Raw genomic sequence first — 12,935 nt, 5'->3', positions numbered from 1 at the left:
CAACACGTTTATTGAGGGAAGGAGCATCAGCAGGAGAATCGGCACTTCAGGGTTCAGAAAGTGAAGCAGGCGAGCGAACAGAATCAGGCCGAGCGGAGCAGGAAGAGCACCAGAGACGTTAAAGCTTCCACAGTGGAACTCAGGAGCATAAGCTTGGTAGCAAAAGTTGGCACCTTTGACTTGAAAAAAACAGTGTGAGAACTGCATTCAGAGAAGAGCAGGGCTGGGAGCTTTACAAAAGAGCTTCATAAGGAGACGCAGTATGTGTTTTTGTTGAGTCAGCAAAATAGTTTCCTGTTTCTCATTTCAAAGTGCAATGATGGAAGTTGCCTGACTCCAGGCAGGCTGCACCGGCCCATTCAAACAAACTTTTCTACCTAGTTCTTTCTCTGACCCACCCAAGTTTTGACCTGCCATGAAATGCATGAACAGTGGGAGAATGAAGGAGAAAACAAACTAGTCAGAATCTTTCCAGGTCAACTTTGAGACAGTGTCCAGTGTCCCCCCGGTTGTCTTCTTTATCTCTACTGTCTTCACTTGGACTACTCTGAGACTCTCCTGGATGACTGAGCCTCTTTCATTATTACAGATGTGAGAGAGAAAACTGTTGCAGCTGTCCACAGGTGAGCGTTGTCTTTTGGCTCAGCTCTTTCTTCACCATGACAGACAGCTACAAAGCCCTCATGACTGAAGATGTGCCAGCTTCTGGAGATCTCAGAGTTCACTTCTGTGATGCCATTGACGTCCACATTGGTAAAGTCTTAAAGATCTATGCAAGAACCTAGTTTGCTGAGAGGTTTTCTCCGTCATTGTTTAGGAGTGGGAGTGGGTTAGCGCCCTCTGCTGATTTGCGTTTGTGCTGCAGCTGGTTCTCCCTCATCGCTCTTCCAAAACACTTCCACAGACTTCAGGTTAGCATCTCGCTGGAGCATCTCCAACTACTGGGTGATATTTTGGGAACTCCCGCTTCTTTGGAATCTCATCTTCAGACACATTAGTGAAACATTCCAAAGTGAGAGGACTTTGTTAAGATTTTTCAACATCTTGTGCCAATTGTGCAAGTAACAAGTCTCACTATGAACCAGGGACATTTTATAAGGAAGGAGAAGTGTTGCTACATATTATCAACAATGGATCTTTGGCAAAATATACAGGATGTTCGGGCATCTCAATTTTGTCAAGAAGTCAGTCTACCTTTAACAAATGTTCATCTTCATTCATTTGCTTCCATTCATTTCTATAGCATAGATGTCTGTGTGCTGTTTGCTTGTAGCTTCAATCCTTGTGCATATTGGTTAGTTGACAGGCTTCACTGTGCTTCTTTACATAGCTTGCAGAACCTTGAGTACCTCATGTACTTCTGGCGGTGGATACAGAGCGGAATGTTCCTTACTGTGCAGCAGAAAATTGAATTGTGCATCAGGAACACACAAACAGCTTGACAGCATGTACTTGGTTTTAGAAAATCTGATAAATATCTCGGACGAAAAGGGGTTCAAATGTTCCTGCGAACGAAAAGGAAAGCTTTGGTTGGATCTCAGTTCGAGGGATCATTTACAATCATAAACTCTTCATAAAATACACTTTCAAATGAAAAAAAAAGTCTTCACAGAGAGCAGAGGAATTCAGCGCTCATTCTCAGACGTAGTATTCAAAACCAAATATATGCAGCTTTGATGTCGCAGTCCTCAAAAACGTTTAAAAAAGAAGACGTCTGAGGCAGCAAGTCAACTCGGATCCTCCAGCGTCTGGCTTTTGTGTAAAGTCCCAGGAAGGTAGATTTCAGTTTCTTTTCTGCATCATGTGATCAGGCAGCAGTTGATGCAGCGAGGGCCCAGTCTTCGCTTTAACGCTCCTTTCTTCCTCTTGGGAGTCAGAATAGCGATGATGGCCTCATCGAAGACGGTCTTCAGGCCCTTCTGGGTCAGCGCCGAACATTCCACATAGCAACAGGCGCCGATCTGCGCGAGAGACGGAGGAAACATCACGAGTGGTTACAGAAAAACAAAGCGAATTCACAGCTCACACAGCAGCGGCGACTGAGAGCAAAGTTCCTGACTCATAGTTTTCATGGTCATTTTGTTTACTGCTGAAATGGTTTGTTGAATTAGTTGCATTTTTCATTTTGCACATGGGTCGGCCCTTTTGTGTGAGAGGCTCAAACTTTTCCTGCGGCAATATTTCTGCATGAAATTCCTCATCTTAAACAAGACATCTTCACAGTCAAATAGCCACCTGAATGAATTAATAATTAAACATTTCTAGTGGTAGGACTTTAATGAGTTAATTACGATTAATTTATTACAACATTTTTTTAAATTGAATTTAATCTAATTGAACAGTTTGCTCTCCAGACAACAGGGAACCTTTGTCAGTGCAGGAGTTCCTGGTCCACTGATCACAGTGATGCACAAGACACGTGGCAGCTAGGATGAGAACAACATCAACAAACATGGAGGAATCCCTGAACAAAAGCAAACAAAAGCATCTGTTGGATGTCGCAGTCCTCAAGGCAGATGAAGAAGGCCTTCACAGGCGGTGCACGGTGTCAACAATATAAATGCACGAGACTTAAGAGCAAAAAACAGAGCCAAATCTATCAGCACGAAAAGTCACCAAAGGAGCTCCGCCGTTCAGGGACATCCGAGACTCTCAGCATCTCATCTGCTATAATCACAGATGACTGCTTCAGCCCTGAACATCCACCCAGAATGGAGTAATTGTCAGCCAAAGATGGAGCAGAATTCTAATCCCAGGCATGAAACTCACATTCCATGGAGCTCATGTAACCGGGTCTGACAGCTCCACAGCATCGACAGACTAATTCTCTTTCCCTCGGGACGTTCATCTTTCTAGGGGACTGTACAAACCTCTTTGGCCAGTTTCTGTCCCTGCTCCGTGGCGATCGGCTTCTCCTTCATGTCGTTGAGTTTGGCGATGGTCTTGGGGTCGTCACGGAGGTCAATCTGGAGGACAAAACGCATTGTTTGACACTGAAAGCAACTGAAGCGGCTGGAATGATTTGCCATGGCTTCAAGAACGATTTGTTCCCTGCCAGTTTGGAATGAAGAATCCTAAGGATGGTTACAATGGTCTTTCGATGGGCTGAAGAAGGCTCAGCATTTTAAAAATGATGCCACAGTAGTTTAGTGTTGACTCGAAACAAGAGCCCAACAGTGTTGTGGGTAAACACCGGCGTCTCTTAGCGCCATCGATTTGCTATGCTAATGTGCTAATGTTAGCGCCACAACAGTCCTGGCATATGTACTACATTGTTTCAGTGGATCTGTATAGACGGCAGAAAGGCTCCATCTTTACAGAACACTTTTATGAAACCGGCACAGAAGATGCATGTGGGTGTAGCCGAAGCTCACAGAGTCATAGAATCATCCTGAAAACCCAGCAGGTTAATCAAATCCCATCACTAGATTTAGCTTTAAAACATCATCTTGTGCATCCTCTTGAGTGGTCCACAGCTTTAATCTGAGTTTATATTCTCCAAACGTATCCTTTAAGTCTGCTGCTCTTAAAAATCCTAACTCAGATTTACTGGTGAGTTGAAGTTGTGTGTTTCCCAGCAACTAACCACCAGAGCAGTCAGACCGAGGAGGACGTGGAGGAGGAGGAGGAGGAGGGGGTGGTGGGGTGAGCAAGGAGAGGAGTGGGCGTCTGATGTTCAGTACCGGTGGACGCTGCCTCTCCTCTCCTCTCCTCAGCTAACTAAAGACGGGTGGAACGTTGACTGCGGTTAATCAGATGCAGTGAAGGGGAAGCTGTTCGATGAGCAACGAGAAGTCGGCCGTGAAATAACTTTGCACAAGAGCAGGAAGTGTGAGCTAACGGGCTTCAGAATGTCGAGAAGCAGCTGCTTGGGAGACCAAATCATTCCAGCACAGAGTCTGCGAGGATCAATGCTTCTGCTGGAGGGAAAATCGACTCCTCTGAGTGATATGGAATAAAGAATTAGAGCGTATCAAAAGAGCCTCAAGTGTCATGCGCACAGCAGTGGGAAGACAATGGTGGGGATGGTGAAAACACAGTTTCTATGCTCATCTGTTTCTATGTGTGCAAGAATCATAGACAGAGCAAGTGTCAAGTGATCTGATGAGGTGACATTTGGTCAGGAAGAGGAAGTAAAGCTACATTCTTATGCAATAAACGCTGCACTTCTAAGTAGCTGTGTTGATCCGTGCTGAGATTACAATGTGAGCAAATGTCTTGTCAAGTCTACCACTATGAAAGTCGAAGTTCAATTTATAGAAATTTTGGGGAACGACTAGCCAAGTGTGTCAAGCAAACACAAGTGCTTTTATCAACCAGGTGTAGTTCACACTGTCACCATTAGATGGTAGTAAAATCCTGATTCAGTTGTGAGTGAAGTAGGTTTTTTTCCCGTCACAGATCAGGTGATTTGAGATTGATAGCTGAGGTCATCTGTAAAAGGGCTTTGCCGACTCACCTGTGTGCCGATGAGCAGGTAGGGAACGCTGGGCGCGTACTCCTGCAGCTCGGGCACCCACTCCTCACGCACGTTCTGGAAGCTGGCAGGGTTGACCACCGAGAAGCAGATGAGGAAGACATCGGTCATCGGGTATGACAGCGGCCGGAGTCGGTCGTAATCCTCCTGGAGAAAGGATGAGGGTTTATCTTGGAGGTCAGGGTTAGAGAGAGAACTCAGAGACGTGATTAATATCCGCTCCCACACCTTGGTGTAATTATCCTTCATGAATTATTCAAGTGTGTAATAAATGAGGAAGAGTTCTCGGGGACTCACGAAAGACACGGAAACTTTAAAAGGCTCTGGAGAAGGTATGAAAAATGACTATGAAAGCATCTAAATTCCACTCTCTAGATCTGAGATTTGGTAAATGTAAAGCGCACAGCAAGAGAATGAAAGAACCACCTCTGTGAAGGAGCAGGAAAAGAGTGGAAACCCAGTGAAAGAGGTCAGTGAAGGTCTTAAGAGTGTGTGAACTCTTGCTGTTCCAGTCTCTGGCATCAGTTTAATACGACAATAAACGTCAGCAGCAGTAGAGTTATGATGAGGGGAAGACTGAGAGACCTTCAAGTGGGGATTGCTTCCTCTTTCGCTCGCTGACAGAGACAATTACAGGCTGTTTTTTATCCTCCGTCCTTCAAAGCGAGCTGTGCACAAGGCGTCGCCACGAGACCCGGACGTGCTGCCAGCTCACATAGCTGCGTGGTGTATAGGCTAAATCACGCCCGCACCACTCTCCCCTGTGTCGGATCAGCTTCTCTGAGATAAACGCCTTTGACAGGCCTCGTATATATTGCAAACTGGTATCAGTATTCAAAGTCGCAGATGAGCGCCAACGCCGTGGAAGTATGACCCATAAAGGGACTCAACCAACATCATGTGCGGGAGGTGTTTTGTGATGTGTAGACAGCACTTCAGGCCTCAGGTGAAAACAGAGTGTTCACATGCTGCTTCCTGTCTGACAGGAAGTCTGTAATCCATCTCCTGAGTGAGTCCGGTACGGCGAGCTGAGAAAGCTTAAGTCAGGTTGGAAGGATGGGGGTAGGAGGTCCACATAGCAGATCCAGATCCAGGTCTAGACTTTCTGCTAAACTCCACCAGATCAACCTTTTTTAAACATGTAGATAGTGACACATTACAGGACAGACTGCAGCGCTTACGTTCTGTCCGATAATCTATGTCATGTCAGAACAAGTGTGTATTTATAAGTGTGTCATGCATGACCTTTGCTTACACAAGAGACACACACACACACATACACGAAGGAACACAATGGGAGCAGTCAGCAGTTTACAGTCAACAGGCCCCCGAGCTTTTCTGAGGCGCGGACAGAGAACAGTGTGAGTGTGTGTGTGTCTCCACTGCTCAGACTGTAAATAGTTTAAGCTCCGTTACTCCATCTTAGGTTTGATCAGCAGATACACGAACATGAAGAGTGTCACTGAGAGTGAATTTCTTTGGTGACCAGCAGCGTTGCACAACCATCATTCGAAGAGAGGAGCGAGTGTTAAACCTCATCAGACTTCTTTTTTTTTTCTTCCACAGACACAAGAGGGAAGTTGGTGAGAGACCCGTCACATCCACCACCAAATAACATCGTGAGCTATAGGATTTCAAATATACATAAACACAGATGAGGTTGACAATGTCATTGAAAGTTAGTTGGGGCATTACTTGTTAGCAAGATAGCTCTGTGTCGGTGGCTTTGTTTTCAATTTGAACAGGAAGTGTTTGACTAGACAAAGCTGGAGCTCTGTGACCAAGTAATTCAAAGTAACAGCACAGTACAATAGCGGGAGTGAAGCAGACACTGGAGGTCTGAGCAGACATGTGGCGGGTCCTAGATCAGACGGAGGAGGCTGGAAAGTACCATCTTCTCCATGGCTGGATGGAGCTGGTCACGATAAGAGCCACCTGGGTCCGAAGGAGCGGAGTGTGTCTTGTGATCGTTGCCATGGTTACGATGGAGCGAGCACTGGCGTCAATGGCTGAGGACCAATCAGACGAGGACGGAGCCCACGTGGAGAACTTTTGTGTATAAAGAGGTCAAGACCTCATATAGTTTTTTGTGGCTCTACCGGATGACTGCGAAGGCTAAGCCAGGCGTAGCTGCTGAGCCAGAATTCTGCGTATGTATCAGACTCCTCTGTCAGGGAATACAGTTCTAGTTCTTGGATGTAACTTTCTTGGTAGTCATTCTCACGAGCGAACGGACACGTGGTTAAACACAGGAGGTGTATTTCCCTGCGACCTGACTTCTCATGGGTGGAGAAAATGTTTGGACGTTGTATGAGACGATCTCAGTTTAGAGGGTCAAAATCCTAACATGGGGGCCCCGAGGCTGACAAAGCTCTGGTGTCAACCCTAGACTATTCTAATCTGAAAAGAGTACTTGGTTTATACTAGTCTACACTGGTGCATTAATATCCAGCGTCTCCTCCTTCATCCTATCAGCTCATTTTGTTTTCTCAGCCCAGCGACTTTCTCTCAGGGACTCAAAGTCATTTGAGCTGGATGATATCAATGACTCATCCGTCGCCTCTCCCGCTCTTTTTAACACGACTGTCTCCTCTGGGTCTCACTGTCAACAGACGCTTGTCAAGTCTGGCTGTCGGGCCGCAGCTCAGACATCAGACGAATGTAACTGGATGATTTGACTTGGAGTGAAGCAGTGAAACTAAGTCAGCGGGAGGCCATCAACATGCCCACCACCGCTGCCGCACTCAACAACGCAACTGACATTTCAGAGGTGGTGAGTCAAAGTCGAAACAAAACCATAAGCTTCACCTCCTTCCTCCTTCTATTTCCTTCTTGTTTCTTTCTGACTTTTGTGGGAGGGGGGGGCGACTCCTTGATCAGGCGGTGGAGCTGTAAACACTCCCAGCTGGACTTCGAGGGGGAAAGGGTGGTTCAGGGGTAACGTAAATCTGAACCGACATCTGTGGCGACTCCTCTGTTTTAGAGAGAAAAACCAAGTGAAGACAACAGACTCATGTTCCTGAGTCGCTGCTCTTCCATCCATCTCTTTCACGAGTCCTTCACTGGTGACTTCAGCAGTACGTTGATGCAGCCTTCACACTCAGCTCGCAACTTGCTTCCCTCACCCCCGCAGTTAAATCGTCTTTTGTGAGCTGCTGTTGACCAAAGTCAACAGCAGCTCTCAGCAAGCCAGATGCAAACATCTCACCACGTTTGTTAAATCTTTAAGAGGTTCATGAATAAAACCCACAAAATGCCCCCAATCCTCATAAACCCTCCTCAACATTCTTTAATCTGGATGAAGTCGACTTACTTGACGGCACCGCGTTGAGCAGCTTTGACTAAAAATGTTCTGTACAGATATTAAAATTGCTCATGGGCAGATGTGGATGGTTCCATTTCCACCCACTTGCATTCAACCAAATTCACTTTATAGTTCATTTTTCTGCTGCTTTTTTTCTCATATTTTTTTTATTATTTAATTTACATTTTCATTTCTGTTTTGTTTTATATGTACGAATTTTAAACATCCTCTTTCCTCCTTATTTGAAACTTGACAATTAGCTTAGCTTACGTCTTCATGCTGGACATCCCCAGATCACCACACTCGGGTAACACTTCTCTTCAGTTTGTATTTCAATTCTCTAGTTTCACTTTGACATCCTGCTATTTTCTCTTAATCTTTCACTTTCATCTCAAACCTTACTCGGTTGCTGGTACGCAGAATTAAAACAGCATTCAACATTTTAAAAACATTCATGGACATCTTTGAAGCTGATTCTCAAATCTTTAGCATTTTTGTTTCTGAATAAACAAGCCAGGAATTGTTTCTTATAAGCTGCAAAATCACTATTCCGCTGGACAAGGTTCACTTTCATCTTCTTCCCTGCTTTCCTGCTGTAAGAGAGTTGGAAGCTGTTCCATAATTTTACTTAATCTTTTGTCATCATTATTATTGTAAATCAATAAATATAATTTTCAATTCAGTCACTCTATTCTCCTGAAATTTCTGATTAAATTTGAAAGATTATGGAAGTTATGACTTTCACCTTCAGGTGTTCATATTTTCCATTTATTTATCATGAACTGAAAAACTGAATAAACTTATGTAAATGTCACTTTTCTCTTTTATTGATTTATTTATGTGTTTTTATCTAGCCAATAGTTTGACGGTGTTTTCAGTGAATTCCAGGTTTAAGGGTCCGACATCATGCTTCACATGCAGGATCACAACGTTGATTTAAGCTAAATAAAAATGTTGAATATTTAAGCTGTAGATGTAAGAAAGTGTTATAGTTGAATTTAGTTTCCTAATCATGGTGGACATTCTAGTGTGCGTCAGCATGAGTGCGCACGACCCATTATTGTGGGTTGTGTGTGTCTCTGTGTGAGCCGGGGCTTTAACTTTTGCCCACTGAATGGAACATTGTAAAGGAAAAGCCCCAGCATTAGTTGCCCTATTAACACATCTGTGACATCACTACTGGACATTGGGGGCCTGTTCTGGCCATAATACAACTATTGAAGCCCCCCCACCCTCCAACACTGACCCGATACACACCAGACCCCGTGTGCGAACCAACCGTCACCTGTTGCAGCTTAGACTTTGGCCTGGTGGAGGATCTGTTATTAGTCGCACATGGCGAGACCAAGATAGAGGTGGGGCTTTTTTTGGTGGGTGACCTTGACACGCTCGGACCAGACTCCAAAATAGACCTACCTGACCAGCTGTGTCGTACAGTCCCAGCAAGTACTGCTTCCCGCCGACGTTGACGCTCACTGTGAGGAGACGACAAAGAACAGAGGAGATGAGGGAGAAGATCAGGGTGGGGGAGTCACGCAGAGCAGGGGGGAGGAGGGGGGGATCCCCAACCTCTCCCTGCTGAAGCAGGCAAACAAGTGGTTCTGATTACAGCAACAGATGCAAAGCAATGCAGTGGAGAAGCGAGGAGAATGGCAGTGAGAAACAACAGTCACCACGTTCACATACGTTTATTCAGTTGATAATGACCACATGGGAAATATGAAAATGAAAGTCATAAGTTTGCCAATCTTTCAGAATGAAGCAGACATCTGAGGAGAAGAGGGCGAGTGAATCCACACAACAGCAGTTTGAGGGTGTTGGGGGGGGGGGCTCACCTGCGTAATGGTCGAACACCGTGGGGACGTACTCCTCCGGGAAGGCGTCGTTGGCGTAGCTCATCAGGAGACACGTCTTGCCCACCGCACCGTCTCCCACCACGACGCATTTCAACATCACAGTACCGCTTCCGTTGGCCATGATCCCGACCATACCATCCTCAGCACCGGCCCCACAGCGCCCTGTTCCTTCCTCCTTCCCTCCTCCTGCTGCTGCTGCGGCGGCGGCTCCTGGGCGGCGGTGCGGGCATCACCCGCGTCTGAGGCTCGCGGAGTCCGCCTGGACTCTCATCGCCTCCTCCTCTTTCCACCCAAATCCGGAGAGTTTCCCCGACTGTATCCAGCTGTCAGACTCTGGAAGGAAGCGGCTGTCGTCCAGAAGCTTCCGCCGCCGCGGCTCGCGCTGCTCCCCAGCCAGTGGTGCTCGCTGCCCCGCGTGCCCCCTTCCGTCCTCCCTCTGCCTCCCGCACTGAGCTCCGCCGCCGCTGCTGCCGGACAAGGTGGGTGCGCTCGCTAGAGGGGCGGGGCTTGGGTTCAAAAGCAAGGGGCTCCAGATAAAGTACAACCCGTGCTTCAGACTCAAAACAAATATATACCTTTTCCAATCCATTTATTGAACAAACAAAAAATGTAACTAGACTCTCGGGGCTCAGAGATATCAGAAATTAGCTTGGATATAAATGTGAATTTTTTTAAGATACACAAACTTTTGACTGTTCTCATTGCTATAACCCTTTCCCCGGCCTCTCACCGTGAAAAATAACCATCCAAAACCTTCACCAGGACTCTGAACCAACCTGAAACTGAATTATAATGATCTGAGTATTGAAAAGTCTTGATCCTCAAATTCCGGGTTATACTTGTTCGGGCCGCCAAAATAGGCACATGTCCACTTAGGACTTTTTTTTCCCCAAGAATTTCATAATAATAGATACATCAGCCCCCCACCCCGCCTCCGCCACCATTACCCTTGTATATACACATAAATATAATCAAACTATTTACACAAAAGAGTAGGACGCATTGAGATAGAAGACAAACACACAGAAGGGACACGTTTTCAAACCCAGAAAAGTCACCTCTAACATGCCTGGTTTGTGGATCTGTCCTTTATTTTTCCTAACTGAATTGCAAGAGTCGTGGTGACTCTGCAGGTGAGGGGGTGACACACTTTCACCATGGCAACAACATGACTCTCAGATGACTCACAGCAGACAGGAAACGAGATATATGCCTCATTCCAATCCTATCTGGACCAGATGAGATCAATGTCAGAGGAAAATTTCTCAGTTCATCCACAGGATCCACCACAATTCTGTCACACAGCCGAGGCTTCTAGTGCTCACATGTTGGCTGATGCTCCCTGGACCGACCAATCAGCTGCAGGAGGTGTGTTGCGGGAGACAGCTGCTGCAGCAGGTCACATGACCAAACAATTACGTCATACATGTAGTAGTGGGAGAAGGTGTTGCACCCAGAGTGTGTGAACTGGGCGAGTCAGCAGAGGTGACGTGACGATGAGATGACCCTTGTGTACGGGTCGCTGAGACACACGTCGGCTGAGGAGAGTCAGGTTCAAGCTGAAACGCCTGTGTCTTATTAGTGTTAATGCATTACTTTCACACAGGATCACACTGAGTTCTGCGCTTCAATGTGGATCATCATCCCAACTGAGCACATTATTATGTTGCCTGGATCCATATGTGGATGCTTGAGAACACAATGGCGCCCATATAAACTATCGATTTATGGCCTTTTAAATAGCTATTCTGTCTGGTGCGAGTGTCTTTTCTGTGTGACTCCAGTGACACACTACTGTCCAGACAGTGGAGCTCACACACACACACACACACACACAGTCAATGTGGACAGGAGATTTGCTCTCAAAGTTCCCAAATTAGCCGCTCGGCCTGTGTGACGGGTTCGGTTGAATTACAGGTCATATTTTTAGGGAGGGCGGGGCCTCATGTCCAGGAAGTGCCGGCAGCTGAAGACCATCACTCACATGCTTGTCTGCCTCCAGCTGGTTCCACACCCCAGCAGTGTGTGTGTGTTTCCCAGACAGAGTGTCGATGTCTGCCGGAGATTGTGGGTCAGAAATGTCTCCAGACATCCAACACTCCCTCCGCCACTGCTGCAAACACGTCACATGACCTTTGCAGCTGATTAAATGGGACATTGCTACGGTCAACTGAGCACTGAGATGCATTTCTGTCACCAGCCCTTATGAATATTGAAACAATATTAAATGAGATATGTTCAAAATCTATAGCAATAGAAGGAACAATCTCCACTAATACAGTGTAATTACATTTACATGACCTGGATTATATGACATTACTACATTATACATATGGTGCAGTCACCATTTCTTCTTATATTACACAGAGATTGAAAAGGAGTTGAGTGAGGAACAGTTTCCTTATTTTTTCAACCACACTGTGTGTAATCCTGTGTTTGTGTGAGGTCCTTTATGTTGTGTTGTGTGCTAATATCACTCATTTTTGTGTTAGTCAGTCACTTGTGTGTTGCTGTCATTATTATTTTTATTGTGCAATTATATGTATACAAAACGACAGGTGTGCCATATCAGTTATTACATATTTTTTTAAATGATGTCTCATTGTTATAGCTTTGTCTCTATATAACTTTATATATTTGGACCTATTTTACAATTTTTGTTTTATGTTTGTTAATAATCATATCCACTTTGACATAACATTGGTGAGTCGAACTCATTTAGGGGCGTGTCACAGGCTCTTCCATATATAAGATGTTTTCTTCACCCTGAACTGAACGAGATAACAAAAGTGTGAGAGCGTTATCAGCCTGAAACACACCACAGATCACAACCTGCCCTAAACATTTTGCAGCTTGGCTGAGTGGCGTCACAAGCTCCACCTTAAGTCTTCTTCTCCTGCAGTCCTCTTTTTCAACTACACTGTGATGGAAAAAAAATGGCCTGCAGAACCGATGTCGACACGTTGAAGACAAGATGGCAGCTTTACATCCATTTCCCTGACACATTTATGAAGCTTCAACACACGTGTTGAGGCCCATCGACCAAATACGGTAACAAACATGGCCGAAGCAAATCTGTCTGTGAGATTTCACTTTATGCTCTGTGGAGTGTCACAGTGGGGCCAGATGAAGGAGAAGTGGAGCACCATGTGACGTTTCTACACATCTAGGTCGAGTATTTACCACAAGAAGCAGACAAACAGAGGAATGAAGGCAACAGTCGGGAAATAAAAAATGTGGTCATAAGTTGAACACGTCAAATAACGGTTTAGTTTTAGTGTCATCCCTCAGAGGTGTA

At 45.6% G+C, this 12,935-nt stretch overlaps 1 protein-coding gene across 1 annotated transcript; it reads right to left on the bottom strand.

The window, feature by feature from the left end:
* rhoq (ras homolog family member Q) lies at nucleotides 1-10,070 on the bottom strand. Its single transcript, XM_053874299.1, has 5 exons — nucleotides 9,617-10,070; nucleotides 9,198-9,256; nucleotides 4,460-4,624; nucleotides 2,871-2,966; nucleotides 1-1,961 (listed from the first exon to the last, which is right to left on the bottom strand). Exons 1-5 carry the CDS (start codon nucleotides 9,768-9,770, stop codon nucleotides 1,800-1,802), a joined length of 636 nt encoding a protein of 211 aa, XP_053730274.1. The 5' UTR covers nucleotides 9,771-10,070; the 3' UTR covers nucleotides 1-1,799.
* Between the last annotated feature and the right edge of the window lie 2,865 nt (nucleotides 10,071-12,935).

This window comes from Synchiropus splendidus, chromosome 9 (genome assembly GCF_027744825.2).
Source record: "Synchiropus splendidus isolate RoL2022-P1 chromosome 9, RoL_Sspl_1.0, whole genome shotgun sequence".
In the NCBI taxonomy this organism is placed as follows: domain Eukaryota; kingdom Metazoa; phylum Chordata; class Actinopteri; order Syngnathiformes; family Callionymidae; genus Synchiropus; species Synchiropus splendidus.
Note: the sequence above shows the minus strand (reverse complement) of the source record. Positions and strands in the feature narration are given on the sequence as shown.

What these genes read in the sequence shown, in the direction of transcription:
- rhoq (XM_053874299.1), bottom strand. Translation starts at nt 9,770, where the DNA reads ATGGTCGGGATCATGGCCAACGGAAGCGGTACTGTGATGTTGAAATGC. An exon ending in TGTACGACACAGCTGGTCAG is followed by an intron (nt 4,625 to 9,197) that starts GTAGGTCTATTT and finishes TCCTTTCTCCAG; the next exon opens with GAGGATTACGACCGACTCCG. An exon ending in GACAGAAACTGGCCAAAGAG is followed by an intron (nt 1,962 to 2,870) that starts GTTTGTACAGTC and finishes TCTCTCGCGCAG; the next exon opens with ATCGGCGCCTGTTGCTATGT.